Genomic DNA, 26,302 nt, shown 5'->3' with positions numbered 1-26,302 from the left:
AAAGGCAAATTGTTAAACATACAAGTCTGTGCCAAAATCATTAAAGTCCACTATCCCGAACACGGCTCTTAGCATTGTCTTCAGTCAATTTTAGTTTTACATGGCATTTATTTGCTGATCTTACTAGCCTAAACAGAACTCTACTAGACTCGGGCTTTGGACTAGCGGCCAAACTCGCAGACTGATATACTGCATAATAAAAGCAATTCAAATTTGACGACAGGTCAAACTGCTTACTGCAAAAATGCATGAAAGGAGCTCTGTAATGATCTTTAAACTATTGTCACTGCATTGTAAACTTGCTGCGTGACGTCAAAGGGCAGTATGATGTCATCATAAATAATGTGTGAATTTGGCGATAACTTTAAAAAGTGCACTTAACGCAAAAAAAACCCCGCTCAATGAACCTTCTTTGTTTAAATGTTCAATTCTTCAGATTTTAAAAATGCCTCGGAATACAGACCAACGGACATACTGAATCTCATGTTCACTGATGCAATCACATTCCAACTACATTGGTAGATCATCATAGATTTTCCCCATCACGTAACAAATACATACCAAGCGATCCACCAATGATGACCAGACACACATGGGTGAGAAGCTAATTCCCCACACTGTGGTTCCATGTCCACACTGTGGTTCCATGTCCTGCATCATGTTCCTGCCAGCACCATCTGTACCGACAGGCTGGTGGTTCATCATTAATGACAACCTCCTCTTCAGGGCTAATTACTCCTCTCCCTATGATAACCTGGATCAATTCTTAATAACATCAACTCCAGATTCCTCCTTAGCCAGATTCCATGTGATAATGAACGATCCAGGTATTTCCTGGTCATGCAAACAGGTATAAGCTGGCACCATCGCCAGTGTTTATTTCCTGCTCGATGAGTCCCAAGCTCGCAATGACCTTGAAGGCAAGACAAGCAGTTTCCATGCCACTGATCATATGCTCTAGAATTCATTGATCCTCCACTGTCATGACAACATTAGCTTGTCCTCCATGATTGCTTTGTGAAAGGTATACAATGTAGTAAGCAAAAATATTAAGAAAGCTTACTGGTCTCACTCATGGGCTAATTGTTATGAAGTAGTCACAGGATTCAATAAATTATGCAGCCTCTGATTAATCAACTGAAAACATTTCTCGCCACATGGATAAAAAACTGAGAGATTTCACATAGACAAAACTTCAAATTAAAGAAGAATAAAAATAATTTCGTATTTTCCTTGCAAAATTTAAAAAAAGAAAGACTATTTTTTCACAGAAAATAAATTATTCAGAATATCAAATCAAGAATAATTTTTGGAATCTTGTTTCATAGACTAAACATCGACAACAGAATTGCCATGAAAACACTAGTACAGTGCATATGAAAAAACAGCCTAGAGCTCTACATCATCAGGCATCCTTGTAGATTCAGTGACAGCCATATATCACATCACTACTTAGGGAAAACACACAACTAGTCTTCACAAGATGGCTGCAAAGACCAAGGGAATGCTCAAGGGAGATAATCCCTTTCAGTAAAGTAGAATTTTCAGCGTAAATAGCCTAATAGCTAGTAACTGATGAGGTGAACAGAATGGTGGAGCCAGATGTCTTGAAACTCCGCAATTTTAACTACTCAGCTGTACACCCTGTTTCTATGAATAACGTTCCAGATATTGATTTTACAAGTTTAGCTGACTGGGCTGAAAAACTCAAAAGAAATAACATCAAGGCAAACTGGGATGACTACTGAATCTGATTTATGCAGATACACAGTTATAATGACAAGATATATTAAAGCTGGATAGTATTCTATGTAGTCCATGTGTCCTTTCCACCAAGACTAGCATCTAGCAACCAATGCCACTGACAGGTATAATATTAACAAGTACACTTGGCCATGGTTAACAAATATCACCATATTATTGTTTTCAATTTTAGTTCTTAATCTTCATTAAGAAGTTACTTCCATTATCAATATTTTGTTCACACGTTTCAGTGTATTAAATTAAGGATGAAAATCAAGGTGTCATTGTCATTACCTTAATATAATTAATATTTAGGGTCCTTGGCCAAATAGAAACTAATAGGAAAAAACATCAAGGATGCCATGATCCCGTGATCTAGCTTAAGTCTTACATACATAGAAAGCAAGTTTTGTTCATTTGTTTGTTGTTAACGCTGCACTCAGCAAACGTTGCAGCTATATGAGGGCAGACTGTAAATAATCAAGTCTGGACAATCCAGTCAATGACAACATGAGAATCAATCTATGTAAATGGGATACGAAAATATGCATCAACTAAGTACTGTATTTGACGTAATAAGCGCCCCGCTCTAATAAGGATCCACGGGGATAATTGGTAACATATTGGCTACTGAACAATCCCAATTAGCACCCCTTCCGATTGATCAATGTACACAAGACTTATTTATCAGTGTATAATACGCATTTGTGTGTTATATGCACCCTTAATTATGAGCAATTAAATTCTGGAAAAATATATCTGTCGTACATAAACATTTCAGGCTGTCAGCATAAACCACAAAATTTATCTTTCAACTCTGTTTTTCCCACCAAAATAATATTCTAATAAGAGCCCCCTATTTCTAATTTGGAGAGCACCCTGGGCGCTTATTACGTCGAATACGGTAACCTAGCCTGACAACCCGATGCTGTTATGATAAGCATAAGTTGTTGGGGACATATTCTACCCTGAATCTTCATAGTAGGCAAGTGACTGGTTGAGGGAGGCTTCATATTATTTCCCGAAGTTTTTATTAGTATCATGGCAGGAAATCTACCGATGCAAGGAATCAAACCAGGTTTTCTATGTGGCAAGCTGATGTTCAAACCTCCAGACTAAACCACCACTCATGAATGCTTGAATGTGTAGCTAGTGTAAATAGGTTTCCATATCTAAGACACATGAAATCTCGGTTCAAGGTTGCTTTGATATGTATTTCATAACATCATGACATAAATGTGGGATGAAAGCACCAGGTGATGCCGATCGATTTCCACTGCAGAAGCACCAGCACAGGTGTGGTGACTAAGGATAGTAATCATGATAATCCGAGCAAATCTACGATCTGAACCCAAACTAAGCAGGATCTTTGCACGATTAAGGGACACACCTCTGCACAGTGCACTCAGCACAGACTTGCACATGCAAATCTGGAATGTGAACATATACCCTGTGGATCCTGGCATGGACCCTAGTCTGTAATCCAGTGTATGCTATCTCCATTCTATCAGGATCAAGACCTAGACTCATTCGCGACCATAGCTCCGTTTTGGAAGTCACCAGCTCCTTGTCTCTTATCACCAACTTGAGCTCATGGGTTTTGAAACCAACAACCAATAAAAATGATTCTTCTGAATGCGAATTTGGCATAGATCTACATTAAAAATTGAAGCCTTATCCGAAGAGCCCTTGATGTATTTAAACTAACTACAAGACTGCTATAAATGATTATTTTATCTGGAAAAAGTGTTTTACCGAGGAATGTAAGAGAGGGTTATGCTACCGGTACATGACATTCTGGTAGTATTTGCGATAGCATGAAAAAGCTGGAAAAGTGCTTGTGATAATACTGCATGTTAAGATCATGAAAGAACAGAGTAATTTGAACAGGATTCCATTCTTATCATCGTGTCATTTAAACCAGACTCAAAACGAAGTTCAGGCAAATGGGTCCAGGGCATACATCATAATGAGATGATACCCTGGATGATAAAGGATGGGCATGGCCAGGGATGCAAATCTACACAATGAATAGTTACATCTTACCACCAAAGGGTCAAAACTAGGTCACCTGTGCAGATAGCAACAACTGATCAAGCTGTTGTAGCCCTGTCATTAAAATTACAGCAAAATTCAATCTCAGAGAATGAACCCCTGCAAATAAAACAACAGAAATGAAGACCGACAAGATGGCTGCAAAATTAATAACCCCATTGGAAAGGTCATTAAAAATAAGACATCTTTCATTTCAATTTCAAATTATGTTTGGGAAATGGAGACTGAAAAAACCTGAAATTTTCAGACAATCCAAATTAATGGCGCACAATGACGATGCATGTGTTTCACTTATGAACTGGTTGGATATTGTCACAATGGGCATATCAAGGTCATGGACACCGTCGAGGACATTCCTTCTTTAAAGCTTTGATTGAAAACCAAGATTATCAAGTATATCTCTTCCATTGACAAAGAAATCAGGAGTATGGGAAAGGATACCAACTCTACACCATGTGGACAACAGTATTGATTTTAATATCACAGGCTGAAACTGGAGCTAACTTGAACTTCAGCCACTAATTTGATGACACAGCATGTTTAAACATACCTGACCAAAACAGTGCATCGTACGTACAGCTGCTGAAACAATTAGTCAATATATTATCTGTAATCGTGGAAAGTCCCAAACACTCATCTGTGACATTACATGTAACTAATGGCGATTCTCCCTCGAAGGAACGACAGAAAACCTGATTTCCATATACAGAGATTGACGAGTTCTGGGCGAACTATTCGGTACAGTTCCATTACATCCAAATCTGTCACTGACATCCACAATGTCCACACGTCGGTCAGTTCATCCACTCAACCAAGCAACGACTGCTGGGACCAAGCTTCCAGTGGAGTGGCTGGTTTCTCATTGGCTGAGAGAACAGGTCGACAAAACAGTCACATCCACATCTGTGACCATGCAATGTATTGGAAGTTGGAACATCTTTACAGGACCTACTCAGCAGTTCAGTCAAACGCAACGCTAGATTAAGCTGGAGGAAGAAGACGACAGGCTAGAATCAATCCTGCCTGGGCGATACAAAGCAATAATGCCTGTGTGTTGTCTTTGATTTAGCACAGTGGTATTTACGAAACTGCATTACTTATCCTGACCATGAGCAAATGAATTGATTTTCTCTCCATTCAGACAGCGCAGTATTTGGATTGAATTACCACAAATAGGAAAAGGAAAGTGGGTGTCTCCCTTTATAATTCTGACATGCATCAATCATGTTATTTCTAAACATGAACAATTATGATAATAGTAGTTTATTATTAATTATTGTTCATATTCATGAAATTCATTAAAGTTCTTTTAGTTTTAATCCCAACCAGTAGGTATAGAAGTACAGTTTAACACTGTTTGTGGAGTCTGATAACAGGAGAGATATTAGATTTTACCATATAAACTGGTTAAATAACTTGTACATTCTACAATATATATTGGTCCAATAGTTAGTCATAAGGTAGACCTTGAACTTGAAACAAAATGACGTAGGAAAGTCAAGAGGTCATTGTCATTGTCCTAATGTTAAAAGTTAAAGATTTAGGGAATCAATAGATTCAAATATTGGTTGCAGACTTGAAATAAACATCCCCCATACCACACGACTGGCTTATCTTTCCAGTCCTTGTCAACGGTTGCCAGTCCCAAATTCTATGGAATCAAAAATTGATGATGCATATCTTTTTGTGTTGTCTAGTACAGTAGAACACGGATATAGCGAACAAACGGATACAAGAAACTGTTAAACAATCCAGATTTATCTCCCATATAATATCATATAAAATTTACGTATATAACGAACTCTCTACAGCGAACTAATGGATACAGCGAAATGATATCTGATCACCGACAAGCCCATCTACTACTAATTAGTGATGTGTATAGCGAACTGAGGAATCTCACTCAGTGTCAAGTGTCACTAACAATTGGCTGCATGCAATCAGCGGTGACGGATCAACCTTGTTCAACTTAAATGGATGTTATGAAATGTTATCAATTGAATGCTAAGAAAGGATCACTGCTTATACAAGCCAATGCTGCAATTAGGTGCATTGTGTTTTATTTTATCCAAGATGGCAGACGTTTCCAAGCTAAAAGGTATATAACGAACAACAGATATAACGAACTGATTTTTCTGGTCCCTTGTAGTTCGATATATCCATGTTCTACTGTACCATGATAACTGGGAACTTGAAATAGGGTATTTTACTTTTTGTAAACTTAAACATCATGGGGATATGTATTACTAATTGGAAGAAAACAATGCGACAATCCACAGGATTTGTTCAACTTTGTATTTCACCCGTTCCTGGCGGAATTAACCCTACAAGGATGTCGGGACAGGCTATTATTTGCTACTCTGTTCAAATTCTATAGGACAAACCTCGAGGGTCCCAGGACATCAATGGCTTCACAAGACAAGGTGGGAACTCCAATCAACAGGCCAACATGTGGTCTACAGCCCAACTGTTCTTTGTTTAGTTAGCTGTTGATCAGCAACCTTCATCATGGAAGCAGTCTGCCGGCCTAATTGATGTGTTGACATTACAACACTGAACTTTGACAATTACCTGCTGTAACTGTGTATGCAAACAACCAAAGAAATACAGCTCACCCCCTCCAAAATTTGCCATTCAAACCATCAGTAACATGAATTACTACTGTCTCAAGACGTTTGTTTGTTGAGATTCCAGTTGCAAGTCAACAGCTTGTAAATAACTGACTCTGGACCAGAAAACCAGTGATTGATGTTATGAGCAATCCACACCATCAGGGTACATTGGCACACAATCCACCAAGTCACTGAGTCTAACTACCTGATCTTTAACACACAAAATTGCCACTCACATGCTCAAGACATACACAGGCTGTTGGCTACCATATTTAATACTGAATCTCCACAGAGAAGATTTTAGCTTAACCAAAATTTTGCTGCCTATCTTATCTACACCCTAGCTTATCTACACCAGAGCTGACCCGTGAAGAACTGATGTAGAATAGGTCTTCAGCAACCCATGCTTGACGTAAAAGGCAACTATGCTTGATGTAAGAGGCGACTAACGGGATTGGGTGGTCAGGCTTGCTGACTTGGTTGATGCATGTCATTGTATACCAGTTGTGTGGATCGATGCTCATGATGTCAATCAATCACTGGATTGCCTGGTCCAGATTCAATTACTTATAGACTGCCGTCACATAGTTGGAATATTGCTAAAAGCGGTATTAAACAACAAACTACACCAGAGCTTCATATTAACATGGATAACATCAAATCCCTCTTATTCTGTGAAATTGTTGAGGTAACACAGGGATTTATCAAGGATTCCAAACCAAGAACAAACCTTGGCAACCAACACTTAAGCATGTTCAGAGGTCTTAAAACATTGTACAGTAACATTGCAATTATGCAATACCAAGCATAAAAGATTCTTCCTTATAGGGCCTGACATTTGCTGCAGACTTGGGTCAGAATAGCAGCCTTCTCACAATTCTAGATAAATCCCTGCAAGATAAGCCAAGATAAGCCATTGGAAACGGAATCACATAGCTTGGTCAAGGGGTCACTGAGCTGGGTGTCCCGGCAATCTGAAGCAGTGCTACACTGAATGAGGTATGCTCTAGATTTCATGTATTCTAAGCATATGACATTTTATCTGTGAGGGTTTCATCATATGACAGATTACCTGTGACAGTGGCATACCTCATCATATATATACAAACTAACCTGAGGTATCATCACATCTACATGACAGGAAATACAAACATACAACATGTATCATGTGTTCCAGGTACAGCTTCCAACAGTGATGGAGCTACTGAATCTGGCTAACCCTGCTGACACCAATATTTCAAGTTTGTCATGTGCCCAGTAGATAATCGAGTCTGGAACAGGCAAACCAGTAAGATGAGTAACGCTTCCTGCCGTCGGGGCACAACGACACGCAATCACAGTCTGATCACAAGATTCAAATAAGACTACTCAACACTAAGGAAAAAAGTGCTGCCTTTTGTATTCGGAACCACACTGAGCAACGATGAGGAAGAGACAGCTGCATCTACAAGCACCTGTCTTCCTTTGGAAGCCAAGTGGCTCCTATTTGAATATTGCTGGAGCCTATTTTGATAACTAGGGGCCACTAGATTAATTTTACATATCATATCATGATAGTGAGTCTTGTGATTATAGCAATCGTAGCAATACTTGTTATGGGTTAGAACTAAACTCAAAAGCTTTACTAGCCCAGGTAAAGATAAAATGCCCTGTTAAAACAATGAGGCAATTCGGAAATTTGTATTAGCCCACAAGAATTTGTACCTGACCCTGGCAAGTGGGCTAGTGTTAAGGTCCACCCTGCTGTTTTTTGTATTTCTGATTTCTGATTGTGAACAGTTCAGAATTTTTATGCATGTCTAAACCAAGTGGTAATAGCAGTGACATCCAAATCAGGTAAAATATAAACAACAAATGCATCAGGTGTAGCTGACAGGTGTGCTTGGTTCAGGCTGTAGTACAACCACATCATGCAGTACTGGACGAGGCAAACCAACAGTCAGTGGTGTCAGCATCAGTGAGTGAGTGAGTGAGTTGGGTTTAACACCGCTTTTAACATTATTCCAGTTAAATCACGGTGTGTCAGATTAATGTGGGAGGAAAGCCCGAAGTGATGCAGGTCACAGACGTTTACCACTTCGGTGAAACCCATGAGCACGGGTATGGTGCTGACAAACCTAGAAACATAATTGGGGCGAACCGGGATTCGAACCCACAATCATAGGTTTGTGGCGCAACTTTGACGACTGGGCCACCCGTGCCCCCTGTGTCAGCATCAAACCAGGTATGGTGCCAACTGGACTTGACACCCCTCAGCAAATATTGGAACAACCCAAAGTTCTGACAAACCTAGGTTGCTGACTGCATTATCCAAACTGTTCAAGTCTGCAGATAACCTGGAAGTCACTGATGATACTGAGTGTAGGGAAATCTAGGTCAAATTGTTATCAAGGTCACTTTCAAGGGCTGTCCCATTCACGGTTTGTTACGCTTATTATCCTACATGGATTAAAATCAGTTTTTTTACTTGCACATAGACTTCCCATCATCCAAAATGTCCTAAGTGTTTTATTCAAATTAATTAATGACAGAAGAATGTCCTATTAACACATGATTAAAAGTTGACAAAATCATGAAAATGTCCTCTTGTAAACTGTCTTCAAAAACAATCACTGTCCTCTGTTTAAAGATAAAAAGCTTTTAACATTGACTACGTGTTTCGATGTTAGCTTGTGGACAAATATCTAGTTTATATTACCATATTTTCCATATTTTAACTATAGTGTGCATTTTAACTATAGTGTGCACTCAAGCAAAACGTGCATCCCCCTTTTGGGAATGCAGTACATTGGAAATCTTTTTTTTAGCATTATGCGCAGTTAAATGCTACATCGTGTTGCTTCAGGTAAACAAACAGGAGATAAGAAACTTGGTCAATGAATACGGCTTGGGATCAAATTAATCTCGGTCAAAAAGACATTATGCAAACACATACAAGTGTTGCATCATTAAATTACAAAATAATACTTGTCTGCTTGTCAAAAGCAGTTTTTACACTGCACCTGAGAAAGAATTAATGACGAAGTTTTCCGACATGTATGCAGGTAGGTTTAGATGTTGATGTCATTCTTTGTCTGCCAAACGCTAACAACCACTGATGGGGCCTTATGAAGTCTGTCTTACAGACCCTAATACAAATATATCAAATACAAATATATCAAATACAGCCCACGCAAGTCTACAATGTTTGGCAAGTCTAGATTTCTTCAGTATCTGAAAATGAAGAGAGTCTCTGGGCTCCTTTTTATTAAATTTTTATAAATATAACTTAACAAGTGTTGTTGTTTTTTCTGTACGATAGGCTCATTACAGAGACTAGATGTTAGTCTAGGGCCTTAAATTCACTTGTCCGTAATTTGTTTAATATCATCATATTTGAACATGCAAGTTGATAAATAATGCTTCAATAGCTGACCACATTATATAAAGATTTAGCAAGGGGTTTGGGTCTGCAAGTTTGACAGTGAAACTTACTACTTATAATCTGGGTCTTTGGGATTTTGGATCGACAAATTAGAGAATAAAAACATCTAACAAGGATATTAGGTCAGGACTGGGACAAGTCCAAATTTACCATCTGGATACCTGACCCCCTATTACATGACCTTACCAGGGTACCTGACCCCCTATTACATGACCCTACCCGGGTACCTGATCCCCCTATTACATGACCCTACCAAGGTACCTGACCCCCTATCACATGACCTTACCAGGGTACCTGACCCCCTATTACATGACCCTACCCGGGTACCTGATCCCCCTATTACTTGACCTTACCCGGGTACCTGACCCCCTATTACATGACCCTACCCGGGTACCTGACCCCCTATCACATGACCCTACCTGGGTAACTGACCCCCTATCACATGACCCTACCCGTGTACCCGACCCCCTATCACAAAACACTACCCGGGTACCTAACCCCCTATTACATGACCCTACCTTGGTACCTGACCCCCTATCACATGACCCTACCCGGGTACCTGACCCCCTATCACATGACCCTACCCAGGTACCTGACCCCCTATCACATGACCCTACCAAGGTACCTGACCCCCTATCACATGACCCTACCAAGGTACCTGACCCCCTATCACATGACCCTACCCGGGTACCCAATGTCAGCATTTAGTGTCAAGTACAAAATGTCACATTGGGAATTGTTTTACCTGAGCCCTGGCAAAACGTATATAGCTACACATACAAAAGGATCTGATCATGCATACACTGAAGTAGACTCAAGCTTTATGTTTATTTTAACATATAACAAAAATAATGTGTGCATTGTCTGAAAACAAATATGAACGTTAGTAATGGTTAATTTTTATCATTAAAGAATATGTCATGTGACCAACCACGGGTCCAGGTCCAGGTCCTTTTTTTTTTTTCACTCAGTACCCACCCGACCCAATTCCCAAGTTACCCATACCAACCCTAGTTGGGTCTACTGAGGTGTAGGGTCTGGGAGTAAGAGAGTATATCAGACTTACCAAGGGTGTTGGGTCTGCGAGTTAGAGAGTATTTGATACAGTAGCTGCTGACTCTTTCGATCTCCAGCTGCATTTAGCCTTCCCGCCTGTGTCGGCCGGCATCACACCGTCCTCTCTCATCGAAGTCTACACATCACAACTAACACATATTGCACAATCCTCTTCCTATATAAATGCATAATTCAGCATGTCTAACAACTTGCAGGAGATAGACCACGGCAGTTCGGCTTTCTTCGCATGTGTCCAACAGGTTGGACCAGTACCAAGGTCCTTCTGCGGCAAATGGCTAGTGTTCAATGCAGTCTAGATATAGCCACACAATCACACTTGCCCCAGACAGGGCCAAGTCAAGTGAATAAAGTCAAATAGACCTAATGCTATATACTATACACACAATCTCAAATCCCAGCTCACGGAATTGAAAACTGACAAAACTGAGTTAATATCTCACTAGACCGCACAAGTTAATGTCTTTGTCTGGTCCTACAATCTTCCCTGGTGACAAATGACAGACAGTTCCTGAATTCATAAAGGACTTCCATCAATAGCTGAAGTTCCCATCCAATATGGAGGTTTCATTGATCATTGGATTCCAAAATCATTATCACGCTCTGGTCCCAAGTCAGCAATAATCAATTCATCATAAACTCATTTCATCAAGACGAAAACTGAAAAGTCTCTGGCCATCAAGAGCTACTTCACAATATGTAAATATTTAGATACTAATACACAAGCTTGCATTCCATAGCTCTAGGCTGATGAACCAACAGGAGTTAGCACCATACCATATGGCCTACACAGCTCGACTACTGTTGACCGGACTTGGTCATTGTAACCTTGAACGTTCCAATAACTCGACGAAGCACTTCCTACAGCCTATAGAACTGCAGTGGACATTACTTGTAGCACATCAGAGACTCCATGACTACGAACATGACCACCGAGGTTTTCAGACCTGTCGTCTTCTGCAGAAAACAACTCTGAGACAAGGAATCTGGCGTGGACTCCTAAAGGATGGGAGAAATGCCAGGGAGCGATGATTTGCATGTGAAGTAATTGAACTGGCATCCAGAAATCAATAGAAACTGACTGTGCCCTGCCTTGCCATGAAAACAAGCACAGGTTGATGACGAAAATATTTTCAACTCATTACCCACACATAAAAGTTGGCATCAGATTTTCTGCATAGAGGGCCTTTCTACCACGAGGAGGGTGCAGCACCTTGCAAGACCTTATCTCAGACTGCACATTTTCCCATAGCCTGGCATTCTGCACACAGCCATTCCTCCATTGATCTGAGTTCTGGTCCCCATCTCCTGCTACCACGCCATTCCATGGGACTGACTGACTGACTGACAGGCTAGAGCTGATAAGTTAGAACCAGTAGGTGGTGCGGGCAGGGCAGGGAGGGAGGGAGGGAGTGTATTAACATATAGATCCATTATTGTACATTAGCAACGCTGTTCATTTCCCTATTGGAATATTCCCTAACTGTCAACATTTACTTCACCAGCCACTCACATGCACACTGTTCAAACAATATTCATCAGACTCAACATTGGAAAACTGCTGAAAGTTGATACACAGATGATTCATATTAATAGACCCTGGGGTACTTGTTGATTTATTGACCAACTGACTACAAAAGCAGCAAAGAAACTGGCGTAATAATTGAGGAGCATGTCCTTAGCATATCATCAGTTGATTATTAATTAAATATCTTCCTGGGTGGTATATATCAATTATTTTGAGCCATATACAAAACACCTGTCTCTTGCAGTTATTTGCAATCGGATCCTAATGGTAAGAAATAATACTTAGAAATAATTTGCGCGAGTCTGTGCAAAAAACTTGAGTCTACTGTCCCTAACTTCATTTTTTAAACATGTTAAACACAACATTTTGCCTCAGAAACAGTAAGAAGCATGCCATTGTGAGATAGGGAGAGAAACAAAATTCAAATATGAGACATATCGATCAATACTGGTTTCCTGGCCCATTTCTGGTTTGAAAGACAATTTTAAGATACAGGTAGAATTTCTGGCCATCTCCTACCTATGCGTCCCGTGAAGGTTCGGGGTAGAATAGGTCTTCAGCAACCCATGCATGCCGTAAAAGGCGGCAATGCTTGTTGTAAGAGGTGACTAACGAGATCGGGTGGTCAGGCTCTCTGACTTGGTTGAAGCATGTCATCGATCCCAATTGCGTGGATCGATACTCATGATATCAATCACTGGATTGTCTGGTCAGGACTCAATTATTTACAGACCGCCGTCATATAGCTGGAATATTGCTGAGTGCAGCATAAAACAACGAACCTACCAACCTACCTATTCTTGCTGGTACCCATGCTTGCTGGTTACAAGCTCGCGGTACAAGTCAGATATTCAGTAACACTCACAAAAACATAAGAGCTGACAGGCAAAAGAAAGTATTCACTTGAAAATTGGACTTGAACAAAAAATTTACAAAAGTTCTCAAAACGTTACTAGGCTGATAACAGTCGCTGAAACACTGAAAACTTAAGGTATATGTTGCGTAGTAACATAAGTTTAACTTCCGGTCGGGCTGGCTGCTCACGCAGCTGGAACTTATGTGAGTTTTTCCAGCACCCACGCAACCCAAAGCTTTCCCTGAGGAATTGGGGTCCTTGGTGATTGGCGATCAGACTCTGTGTTTGCTTATCTCAAAATGCCGAGGGACGATATGAACTTTTGCAACATTTCCTATACCATCCATAATCTATAACATGTTAACTTGTTTTCCTTGCAAGTACAACATTTTGGGTTGGGAGTTTCTCATGCTTATCTGTCAGATTGCATGCTGCAAAGTTTGCCAAGATATTGTTTGCCTTGCATCAGCAACCAACTGTTAAACTAGTTGGTATTTTGTGTAGTTTAGTTGAATAAATGTTATTGTGCCCGAACCGGAGTTAAAGGTCCCAAACGTAACTATGATAGCCATACCAAGACATCATCAAATAACCCTTTCTTGTTTGTTTTATTTCAAGCCATACCCTACTTTGGTCTATCAGGAATAGAAGCTGGGCCAGCAAGAACTCCACATCAGTGGTTAGTGGGCGACAGGTCATACAGTCACACACATACTTGTCAAGAATGTCAACAATTTTAAATATCCTCATTTTCACTTCATCAACTCATACAGATCCTGATACAAACTATTCAAGCAAGTCAATACTGCTAAGATTTTTTTCAGTTCTAGGGGTATATATATAGACCATGATAGACACAGACAGACACATACATACATCCGCATGCATGCACGCACGCACGCACGCACGCAAACAAATGGTCAAACACACATCATGCGCATGGGCAGGAAGAATATTTAACTTGTATTTCAGTGTGATGGAATATGACCTTGGCTGGCCAATTATTTGGTAGGCCAGTTATTCAACCAGATAATCAGTAATCATGGCAATCGTTATTACTTCAATATGACCTTGACAGAAAACTGGAAAACCTAGAGATATCTTCACGTAAATCAGGTAAATACCATTTTCATAATTTATCATGCCTTACGCAGACACAAAGTACAATCTTCAAACACAGGATACCGAACATTTGCTGAAATACGATCAGTTTCTAATAATCTGCCTCTTCGTCTTCCCAATGAGAAAGTAACTGCACAATCACTCCTTTCCAGTAAAATCATAATTCACAATAAATCAGCCAGGGAGCAACATAAAGAAGACAGTTTATGGCAGTACCAGCAAGCAGCTGATATTTTTTCAAATTAAGTAATGGCAATTTCCATTTCTTTTTCAGAAGTCACGAAAAAGTCATTTCTGAAATGTTCTTTTGCAGCAATAATATACAAATGAAGAAAAGCTATGGATTTGATGTAATATTTAGAAGCTGTTGTCTCCACATGTTAGTGCAATAACAGGGGAAGGGAGGTAACTCTGCCCCACATAAATTAAGAGGTTTTATAATGGCAGTTCAGAGAATGATCATCATGAATCATAACAGGGGTGTTCCATTAACTGGTTGTATTAAACCAAAAACAGTTGGTATAGCATATAATCAAGTATGGACCTGTCTAAACGGCATATTAAAATTGGTATGTACTAAACACATGGCACAAAAAGTATTACACGGGTTAGTTGAATGTCTGACTTGAACAAGGCAAAATCCAGTCATCAGGAGCATCAGCTCCATATTGTCAACCTAAGTGAGTTCTGACTTGGATCAGACAAACCATTGCTTGAAGGCATTAGCACTGATCCATGTAATTTGCCTAAGATGACATGAATCAGGTTATGGCAGTGATTGCATTTTAGTGGGTAGACGAATAACCACTGACTATCACAGGGAATGTGCCCGCAAGAAACTGCATTAGGACAATTTCTGTAGTCTTTCATCAACTTTTGATGACATCCTTCTGTAGATATATTTACCACATTTGAAACTATCTTCAGGACATTTTCAGCGATGATCAGTGAATGTCCTAGAAAGTGTATAAATCTGAAACCCTGCAATCCATACCACTCATCATCCAATTCCCGTGGTGGTTACTTTCCAGGTAAGAATGGAGTTACTATCCCTAATAGACGTCAACTCTCAGATAGATATACACTTCACCCAGCAAGAGTGTACAAAGCAGAATCTCATAATACATAACTCAAGATACATGCCCAAAAGGTACTAACTACTAAGGCCTAAGTTTAACAATTACAATAAGCTGATAAAAAAATTCACAAGTTGAGGAAAATCTTTGAAGTATACTAACAAAACAAGATTGGAATCATGAAGTATTGTTATATATGAAATACAAAATTGTGTGCTCAGTATCCACTACACAAAATATCCCCTAAAACTTTCTTCATTCCTAAGCATATTTTTCTAAAATGTTCAGGTTGAGCTTTCACCAGCCTACCAATCTGGTTTTCAAACTCACAACAAGCAGCTCTTGGGGACAGATCTAAGAGCTATGACTATTATAAGTCTATGATAAAGTATGGCAGCTACGATAGTCGTAGTGCTCACGTTGCCTGAACAAATGTGGTCCTGGCAACACAGGGATACAACTTCAGCACACAGCCTGGACCACACTTGGGCCACACTTTGACCACACTCGGACCACATTTGGACCACACTTGGACCACACTTGGGCCACACTTGGACCACACTTGGGCCACACTTGAACCACACTTGGGTCACACCTGGACCTCACTTGGGTCACACCTGGGCAACACTTGGGCCACACCTGGACCTCACTTGAGGCACACTTGGGGCACACTTGGGGCACACCTGGACCTCACTTGGGGCACACCTGGACCTCACTTGGGGCACACCTGGACCACACCTGGGGCACACCTGGTCCACACTTGGGTCACACCTGGACAACACTTGGGCCACACCTGGGTCACACCTGGACCACACCTGGGGCACACCTGGACCACACTTGGGTCACACCTGGACAACACTTGGGCCACACCTGGACCACACCTGGACCACACTTGGGTCACACCTGGACCACACCTGGGTCACACCTGGGTCACACTTGGGGCACACCTGGACAACACTTGGGGCACACCTGGACCACACTTGGGTCACACCTGGACAACACTTGGGCCACACCTGGGTCACACCTGGGGCACACCTGGACCACACTTGGGTCACACCTGGACCACACCTGGAGCACACCTGGACCACACTTGGGGCACACCTGGACAACACTTGGGGCACACCTGGACCACACTTGGGTCACACCTGGACAACACTTGGGCCACACCTGGGCCACACCTGGGTCACACCTGGACCACACTTGGGGCACACCTGGACCACACCTGGGGCACACCTGGAGCACACCTGGACCACACTTGGGGCACACCTGGACAACACTTGGGCCACACCTGGGTCACACCTGGACCACACTTGGGGCACACCTGGACCACACTTGGGGCACACCTGGACCACACTTGGGGCACACCTGGGCAACACTTGGGCCACACCTGGGTCACACCTGGACCACACTTGGGGCACACCTGGACCACACTTGGGTCACACCTGGACAACACCTGGGTCACACCTGGACCACACTTGGGGCACACCTGGACCACACCTGGGGCACACCTGGACCACACTTGGGGCACACCTGGACCACACTTGGGGCACACCTGGACCACACTTGGGGCACACCTGGACCACACTTGGGGCACACCTGGACAACACTTGGGCCACACCTGGACCACACTTGGGTCACACCTGGACCACACTTGGGGCACACCTGGACCACACTTGGGGCACACCTGGACAACACTTGGGCCACACCTGGACCACACTTGGGTCACACCTGGACCACACTTGGGGCACACTTGGGGCACACCTGGACCACACTTGGGTCACACCTGGACCACACTTGGGGCACACCTGGACCACACCTGGGTCACACCTGGACCACACCTGGGTCACACCTGGACAACACTTGGGGCACACCTGGACCACACTTGGGGCACACCTGGACCACACTTGGGTGACACCTGGACCACACTTGGGGCACACCTGGACCACACTTGGGTCACACCTGGACCACACCTGGAGCACACCTGGACCACACTTGGGGCACACCTGGACAACACTTGGGGCACACCTGGACCACACTTGGGTCACACCTGGACAACACTTGGGCCACACCTGGGCCACACCTGGGTCACACCTGGACCACACTTGGGGCACACCTGGACCACACCTGGGGCACACCTGGACCACACCTGGAGCACACCTGGACCACACTTGGGGCACACCTGGACAACACTTGGGCCACACCTGGGTCACACCTGGACCACACTTGGGGCACACCTGGACCACACTTGGGGCACACCTGGACCACACTTGGGGCACACCTGGGCAACACTTGGGCCACACCTGGGTCACACCTGGACCACACTTGGGGCACACCTGGACCACACTTGGGTCACACCTGGACAACACCTGGGTCACACCTGGACCACACTTGGGGCACACCTGGACCACACCTGGGGCACACCTGGACCACACTTGGGGCACACCTGGACCACACTTGGGGCACACCTGGACCACACTTGGGGCACACCTGGACCACACTTGGGGCACACCTGGACAACACTTGGGCCACACCTGGACCACACTTGGGTCACACCTGGACCACACTTGGGGCACACCTGGACCACACTTGGGGCACACCTGGACAACACTTGGGCCACACCTGGACCACACTTGGGTCACACCTGGACCACACTTGGGGCACACCTGGACCACACTTGGGTCACACCTGGACCACACTTGGGGCACACCTGGACCACACCTGGGTCACACCTGGACCACACCTGGGTCACACCTGGACAACACTTGGGGCACACCTGGACCACACTTGGGGCACACCTGGACCACACTTGGGTGACACCTGGACCACACTTGGGGCACACCTGGACCACACTTGGACCACCCATGACACCTTTATGAAAATTGTGAAGTTCTACAGATCTAAAACATTGTAATGAAATGGGAGCTAAATATTCTAGAAATAAAGGAAAATTGTACATACCTTTTGTTCCTTTCTTTTTCTTTGTGCCTTTCTTCTTCCTTCCATCCTCCCCGATGTCTGCACCTTGTGACATGTTTCCTGGCAGGAGACGAGCGATTGACCCACCAACATTCGTCAGCTGTTCTTCTCCATAACCAAACGGAGGCTTGCGGCTCAAGAAAGTGCCATTTTTCTGGAAACCCCCACTTTCTGCCTCTTCTGGAGTTCGCGAGTAGCTAGAATAGCGATTGTTCCTATTGAAAGGGAAGCTGACCTGGTCATCAACACTTCTAGTACCTCTTGTCATAGTGCAGTCTGAGCTCATGAACCTTCTCTGCTGTTCCGTGTGACAGTACTCCTCATCATCGCTCTCGTTCTGCAAGACGGTATACGGAATATGATCCCCCTTGCCATACAAGGCCTTGTGGATGCCCCCCTGTGGGATTTCGTGATGGCTAAAGGTCTTCATCTCAATACCATCTTCCTCCAGAGGGCTGGTCACGTTATATTCGTTTGTACTAGAGGCATCACTACGGGGAGACTCAATGGAGCTCTTGTCGGATTCAACATCGATAACTTCATCGAAATCTGGATTGACTGTATGACTGATCTTCACAGCATCACTTTTCTTGATGCTTTCTTCGGTTGGAAAGTAGTCGTAGACACCCCTCTCGGAATCACTTCCTTCAAAGTCGCACCAGCTTTCGGCACCCTTACCTGATGAAGGTAGGCCTGAGTCTCGTTCAGCATCCTCTCCTTTCACGTGACTACCCAACATGAAGTTTGTGTGGCTGTAGCTACGCTTATTTCCCTCTGTGCCGCCATCATCTTCATCTTCTCCACTCCAATCATCCGAGCCAGGCCCGCTGGTGGCTTCTAAACTACTCATCTTGGGCCGACTTTGTGCAAGACTGAACTCACGGGCGCTTAAAACCAATACATTAAACTTGTCTTGTGGGAGCTCGGCTATCCGACGTGCTCGTTCCTTTATCTTGTCCAACTGCAAAGAAGATAGAATTTGTTTAGACATTATTCCAACAAAGTAACCAATAGTCAAGACGACAGTTATGAATGCATAGCTAAAAAATGTTAGAGACAGAAAAAGAATTGGATTTAACATTACTATTTTAGCAATGTCACACAATGTATTTAAAGTGGGAAGAAAGCTCACTAAAAAATCCAGCATGGGTATGGTGTTGTCAGACCATGGATCATAATTTGGGTGAGTCTGGGATTTGAGCACAGATACAATATCATGTTTGTTTGTTTTTAGCCATGCTCAGCAGTATTCCAGCTATATGTAAATAATCGAGTCTGGATCAGACAATGCAGTGATTGAGATAAGATGACATGCATCAACAAGTCAGCGAGCCTGACAACCCGATCCCATTAGTTGCCTCTTACAACATGCATAGTCACCTCTTATGGCAAGCATGGGTTGCTGAAGATCTATTATAACCCGAATCTTCACGGGTTGAACACCATTACCTAAATACTGTTAATTTTGGTTGCTATTTTCAACATGAATGAGATCTACAAAAACCAGCCATATCAACTCAAAATTATACAATCCAATTATTAAAGGGAAAACAATACACCAACACTACGATGTACTACAATGTGGCCTTCGATACAATACACTATACATACAGACCTATATCATGATGCATGACAACACCAAATCAATGTATCAGGGTGGAGAATCGAACCCGGGTCTTTGGTAAGATGAGGGAAACCTATAACCCCGAGGCTAACCCACCGCCATATACATTTGAGTCTCGGCCAGACCAATGAGTGGCTGGTAGCATGAGCCATGATACAATCACATTGTGACCTCACAATCATGACATGCATCTCATTGTGACCTCACAATCATGAAACATATCACATTGCGACCTCACAATCATGAAAAATATCACATTGTGACCTCACAATCATGAAATATATCACACTGTGACCTCACAATCATGAAATGCATCACATTGTGACCTCACAATCATGAAATGTATCATATTGTGACTATTATGAAATTTATCATATTGTGACCCCACTATCATGAAATGTATCATTGTAACCTCACTATCATAACTGATATATATATGTAAACTGGCGGGCAAAAATATAGAAGATGACCAAAAAACAGTCACTAAAACACTGCAAACTTACGGTCCAAAACACAACTATGAAACCTATATAAAATACATCACCACTGAATGACCATTTCATGTATGCACTTCTAAATTTCTTAATACTGACCACCAGGTAGGACAAGAGTAAGTACCATCGAACAACTGACCCTTCAGCTCTCCCTGCACACGCTCTATCCTATAGAGGGATAGGCAGTCAGGTGAGCTACAACTTTTATCGGGCGTCCCTAAATTCAAACAATGTTGGAGCAAACATCCAGGTTCCCCCCTAATCTTGAACACTATACTCCCCAGCAAGTTGTGATGTATCACACTATACATGCTGTACCATGGGTGTTGATACGATACATTGATGATACATACAATAATAATTTCAATCTTGACTTCAGAAATGGTTGCCCATATATGGGATTTGAACTCTATCATATCTATTTATCAAAATTTCCATACTATTTGATAAACATGTACCAAGGAGAAGCAAGTTGTCAATATAACAGTTTATTATTGGTAATAGCACCATTTCATATCATGAATATCATTACATATTTCCTAATGGGTAGTAACTACCTTATTTTCTTGAGTATAGTGCACACTTATTTTTCACAGCTGTGTAGAAGAGGGTGCGCATTATACACGAATTAATGAGTTTTGATGGTTTTTCCCCCATGGAAAGACAGTACCGTGAGCACGTAACACCGGAAATACCATGTCAACAAATCCATACTGAAGTATACTGGGGTATTGGCAATACACTGATGTATGCAGCAGCCAGATGTCCATACATCAAGGAGGCCACTCCTGCAGGTGTCACATCCCCTGTATTGCATCATCATGACCTTATCATGTTTATCAACTATCACAGCACTAACAGACAGGTATCTCATATAGGGCATTCAATCAATGGCACTGTCAATAATGTTAATACTGATGACAATGTTTTGACATTCATAACCAATAAAACGTAACGCAAATCCTTTAACATATTGATAAATCCTTCTATTCAAATGTTGTTAATAATACAATTTTATTTATCATGATTATTAACAAGGTCATTCTTCTTGAACATTACATTTGGGGATGACTCTTATGCCACCTACGAGGGTATGTAAACATGGTAAAATTCACTGCACACAGGTCACATGACCAAATGAGTATTTTAGTAAAAAAAAATTTTGTCCGACAATAAACATCCAGCTCCATATAGAGCAATTCATATTCTACACAGAAGCAGTAGAAAGGCCAAGGTGTTATCACATGGCCATACAGTATTGATATAGTATTGCAACAGAAAGCTTGCCAAGGGACAATGACTATCACAATATGAACCCCACTCATATCAATAAGCGTCCAACTGGCTGACTGGCTGAAGGGAGGTAACTCTGACTGACACCACCTCTGTGGGGCCTCATGCTCTGATCTCCCAACCGGAAACTTTCACTGCACATCAGGTCTGCATCCAGTTCAACAAAGAGATTTTGATTTTCTTTGATTGTTTTATCATTGCAATGTAACATTACATGAACTAAATTTCTTTTTTGATTTTTACTTATCAAAGGTTTTTATTTGGAAAGCAAAAGTATTTTCAGCCTGGTCAGACTAACAAGTGCAATAACACACACACAAAAAAGGTAATAATATATAGATTTGCCTGAAGCAATTGGGATACCTTAAAAGAACACAAATTGCTTGGGTGATTGTGCAAGTGGTCAAAACTTTCATGGATAGAGGTCAACAGCAATGTGTGTGAAATACTAACCAGCAAGACAGCTCAATATGTTTTTACTAGCCAATTTTAGATTTGAGTAGCCAATTTTATTTTACACAACCAAATGAATGAATAAATATTGCATTACATCGCATCAGCAGTTTTACAGCTATTAGCAGCAAATCAGAAATCAGCCATTTAAAATCTAGCTACCGACCATTCTTACTGGAAATTCCCATTTCGAACTTTCATATTTCACACTTTAATTACAATATTACAGCTCACTAGACATAAATTAAGTTAGCCAGTTGGGCAAGTTTGATTTAATCTTAACAAGTTAGAAAGAAAATTAAGTAGCCAAGGGCTATCAGCACGTACTTACTTCACACACTGGAAATCCTTGCCATTCAGAGTATACAACTGTGTCAACTATCCAGCGACACTGATATCCATAGCCCATTGGGTTATCGTGTCTGTTTCAAAATGGATTCTGACGTTAACAGTGTTACCACACAGCATTGTATATCAAGTAATATTGATGACATTGTGTACACAAGAATTTGAGTCCACCAGTTCTTACAATGACTGTATGATGTTTAGCCACAGTCAGCAGTATTAGATCCTCGATAATCCAGTGTATTACATCTCGATTCAATAATGAGTGAGTGAGTGAGTGAGTATGGCTTTATGCTGCTTTTAGCAATATTCCATCAATATCACGGCGGGGGACACCAGAAATGGGCTTCACACATAGTACCCATGTCGGGAATCGAACCCGGGTCTTCGGCGTGAGGAGCGAATGCTTTAACCACTAGGCTACCCGCCCCGATTCAATAATGAAAAAGACTGCCTTCATTTACCACCAACACTTTGAATATGGGACGCCCAAAATAGTCCTCCAATCAACTTTAACTAACAAGAGAAAGAAAATCTGAGCAAAAATACTAATAGTATGGCCATGAAAAAAATGTCACTTCCTAACCATTGATGTAGCAGCATATGGGTCCAGGGTATTTATAAAAATGGAATGGGGAGTATATGACACTTGATAGCTACATCTGTAAATAAGTGAGTCAGACCTAGTGTTTGAAATAATTTAAAAACCCAACAAGATAGTCGGACAGGTGACCAATAAGTGCGGCCTGCCCATCGTCAAAGTTCCCTTCAGACATAATAAATATTGAAAACACGCAATAAATATAAGAGACAAATAGCATCTTGATTCAGTTGAAATAATGCAAACAATTACTTGAGAATCTACAAGGAATCATAATAAAACTGAATACGTAAGTAGTCTTAAAATCATCTGCCAGACAGTCGGGCAGGTGGAGGAAAATTCCTGCAGCCCTACAGAAAAGTTACCAGCCACGGGTAGGGGGTTATTTCAGACACTGGCCAGAAACCACTAAGATGATAGCACTAATAACAACACACACTGTTAAGGTACACAATCAGCAAATTATAACCAGCTGATACCTATAATGACTGGCTCCTGGAACAAGTATGGGGCACTGGGGACCTATTTTGCCAGAGAATCCAAAAAGAGCTTGCTATTACTGAATATTCAAGGACACACCTTCACCTTTGGGGGTGATGAGCACCCTTCCCTGTCTACAATGCCCAGATCTCTCGTTCCCATATGTCAAAGCCTAACATGTCTGTATATTCCTAGATTCTGCAAGCTGCTATGAAAATACCTGAGGAGTCACGGAAGGCAGCTCTGCTTTCAGTCTGATATATGGATCAGGGTTTCAGATTGATACAGACCTATAGAAGAATGTCTTATCAAACTAGGGACCCTTTAAATCAAATAATAAATTATGGTGAGGAATAGTATTTTGAACACGGGTTACCAGAAATCTAGTAGGAGCAAGGACCCAATTGTAAAAAGCAATTGTGGTGCTTTATAATTCCAATTACAGTAAACTACGGTTATAACGAACGAACATGTAAAAAGCAATTGTGGTGCTTTATAATTCCAATTACAGTAAACTACGATTATAACGAACACGCTTATAACGAACTGACGGATATATTTGCTGTAGTTATGTTGTATATATGCATATGACGAACTACGGTTATAACAAACTAAAATTAGTAGTTCCTTTGAGTTCGTTATAACCATAGTTTACTGTTCTTACAACAGTAGTGAGTGAGTGAGTTGGGTTAAACGCCGCTTTTAACAGTATTCCAGTTATATCGCGGCATGTCAGCTTAATGTGGAAGGAAAGCCTGAAGTGATGCACCACTTTGGTGAAACCCACGAGCACGGGTATGGTGCTGACAAACCTAGAAACCTAATGGGGGTGAACCAGGATTTGAACCCACAATCATAGGTTTCTGGTGTGCCCAAGGGACGCAACTCTGCACAGCAAATCGCGGCGCCTTAGACCATTGGGCCACTCGTGCCCCACTTACAACAGTAATAGTGCTAAGATGGCTTTGTGAAAATGGGTCTTGGCGACTCAGATAATATACAGTTCTCACAGCATTGATCTTAATTAACAAATATCCTGATATAACGAATCATTGTCAGCCTGTGCTTATACAGTTGAAGCCTGAAGCCTGAAGCTTGAGTCTAGTAAAATTCTGTTTGGTCCAGTAAGATCAGGAAATAATAGTCCACATAACACTAAAATCTACTGAAAATGATGGTTGGGAGCCAGGGTTGGGTTAGTGAGTGAGTGAGTATGGTTTTACGCCGCTTTTAGCAATATACCAGCAATATCACGGCAGGGGACACCAGAAATGGGCTTCACAAATTGTACCCATGTTGGGAATCGAACCTGGGTCTTCGGCGTGACGAGCGAACGCTTTAACCACTAGGCTACCCGACCGCCCCTGGGTTGGGTTAGTAGTCTCAAACGGTTTTGGCCCAGACTGCATTGTTAACATTGGTCATAGAAGCAAGAGAATTTATGGATGTTACTTCTTTATAATGACTATATGAGGAACACAACGTTTCGTGGCATATACTTACTCCATCATCTGGTGAATGAAGGAGTAAGTACATACTCCGAAACGTAATAAAGAAGTTGACATCCATAAACTCTCTTCCTTATGTGTATCACTTTTAAATGCCATTCAAAGAATTGGTCATAGAGATAAATCCTTTGCACACATGTAGATGTTACTAAAACATTTGTCCAGAAAGCAGAAGTCCTTACAAATGAGGTTCTCGGTTCCTTACTAATTACCAACTAACTAATTATCTACTGAACATACTGGAGTACTGCTGGTTTAACCAACTGCCAGATCCAAGGTGTATTCCACATGTATTGACAAGTACACCAGTAGTGTAAGTTTAGAAGGGCAAGCTCATTAACAACGCTGGTGCAGTCAATAACTTTGAAACATGAGGAACACCTGTTGCTTGGAGACATCTGTTCTGTTAATAATGGATTCTTCCTAATGTAGATAATCATATATTCTGAAAAATCCACCAATGGTTGTCTTCTTAATTAGTTTATTGGTATCATCTGGCACTATTTGATTTCATGATCTGATTATTTGATTCAAGTTTACGCCAAAAAAGAACTCAACTTTTGAAAATGTGAAGCTCTCTTAAGTTGAATTATTTGATAGGCATTTCTTGGACGTTGACAGATGACAAAGTAGACACAATTTATGGATAACATCTTTAATAGAGCCCACTTTATATATTTGTTTACATATATTTGGAAATTGAATACAATTAATTAAAAAAAACACCCAAAAAACTTTTTTAATGTACAATGATATGAAATTGATTATTATACCATTGTCAAGCAATATTTAAAAATGACAACGGTATAAGGATCTATTACGAAAGGCCATAAATGGTATAAAAATAATATTAAAGAAGTTGTTCTCCATCAATTGTGTCTACTTTGTCTCTTCAAGTTGATATTCTAAAATCAAAATGATCCTATTGTAAGTAAGCAATGTCTACACGGTGTTGATATCGAGATAATCCGGAGGTGAATAAGGGTCAGAGATCATCTATCTAGCTTGCATAGAACAACACACCTTGAGGCTTAGATT

General features: G+C 41.6%; 2 protein-coding genes across 4 annotated transcripts in view; one reads left to right on the top strand and one right to left on the bottom strand.

Moving 5' to 3' along the window:
• LOC139472282 (CDP-diacylglycerol--inositol 3-phosphatidyltransferase-like) overlaps positions 1–26,302 on the top strand; it is a 57,740-nt gene that overhangs the window by 3,138 nt on the left and 28,300 nt on the right. The gene's annotated exons all lie outside the window — the stretch shown is intronic.
• The window catches only part of LOC139472281 (serine-rich adhesin for platelets-like), an 80,514-nt gene that overhangs the window by 39,300 nt on the left and 14,912 nt on the right, over positions 1–26,302 (bottom strand). For all 3 annotated transcript variants that reach the window (XM_071254706.1, XM_071254708.1, XM_071254707.1), the window contains exon 2: positions 18,449–19,427. In XM_071254706.1, the coding sequence (XP_071110807.1) occupies positions 18,449–19,427 (979 nt within the window). The remainder of the gene's footprint in view (positions 1–18,448; positions 19,428–26,302) is intronic.

This window comes from Haliotis cracherodii, unplaced genomic scaffold (genome assembly GCF_022045235.1).
Source record: "Haliotis cracherodii isolate W230 unplaced genomic scaffold, xgHalCrac1.p SCAF_24, whole genome shotgun sequence".
Classification (NCBI taxonomy): Eukaryota; Metazoa; Mollusca; class Gastropoda; order Lepetellida; family Haliotidae; genus Haliotis; species Haliotis cracherodii.
Note: the sequence above shows the minus strand (reverse complement) of the source record. Positions and strands in the feature narration are given on the sequence as shown.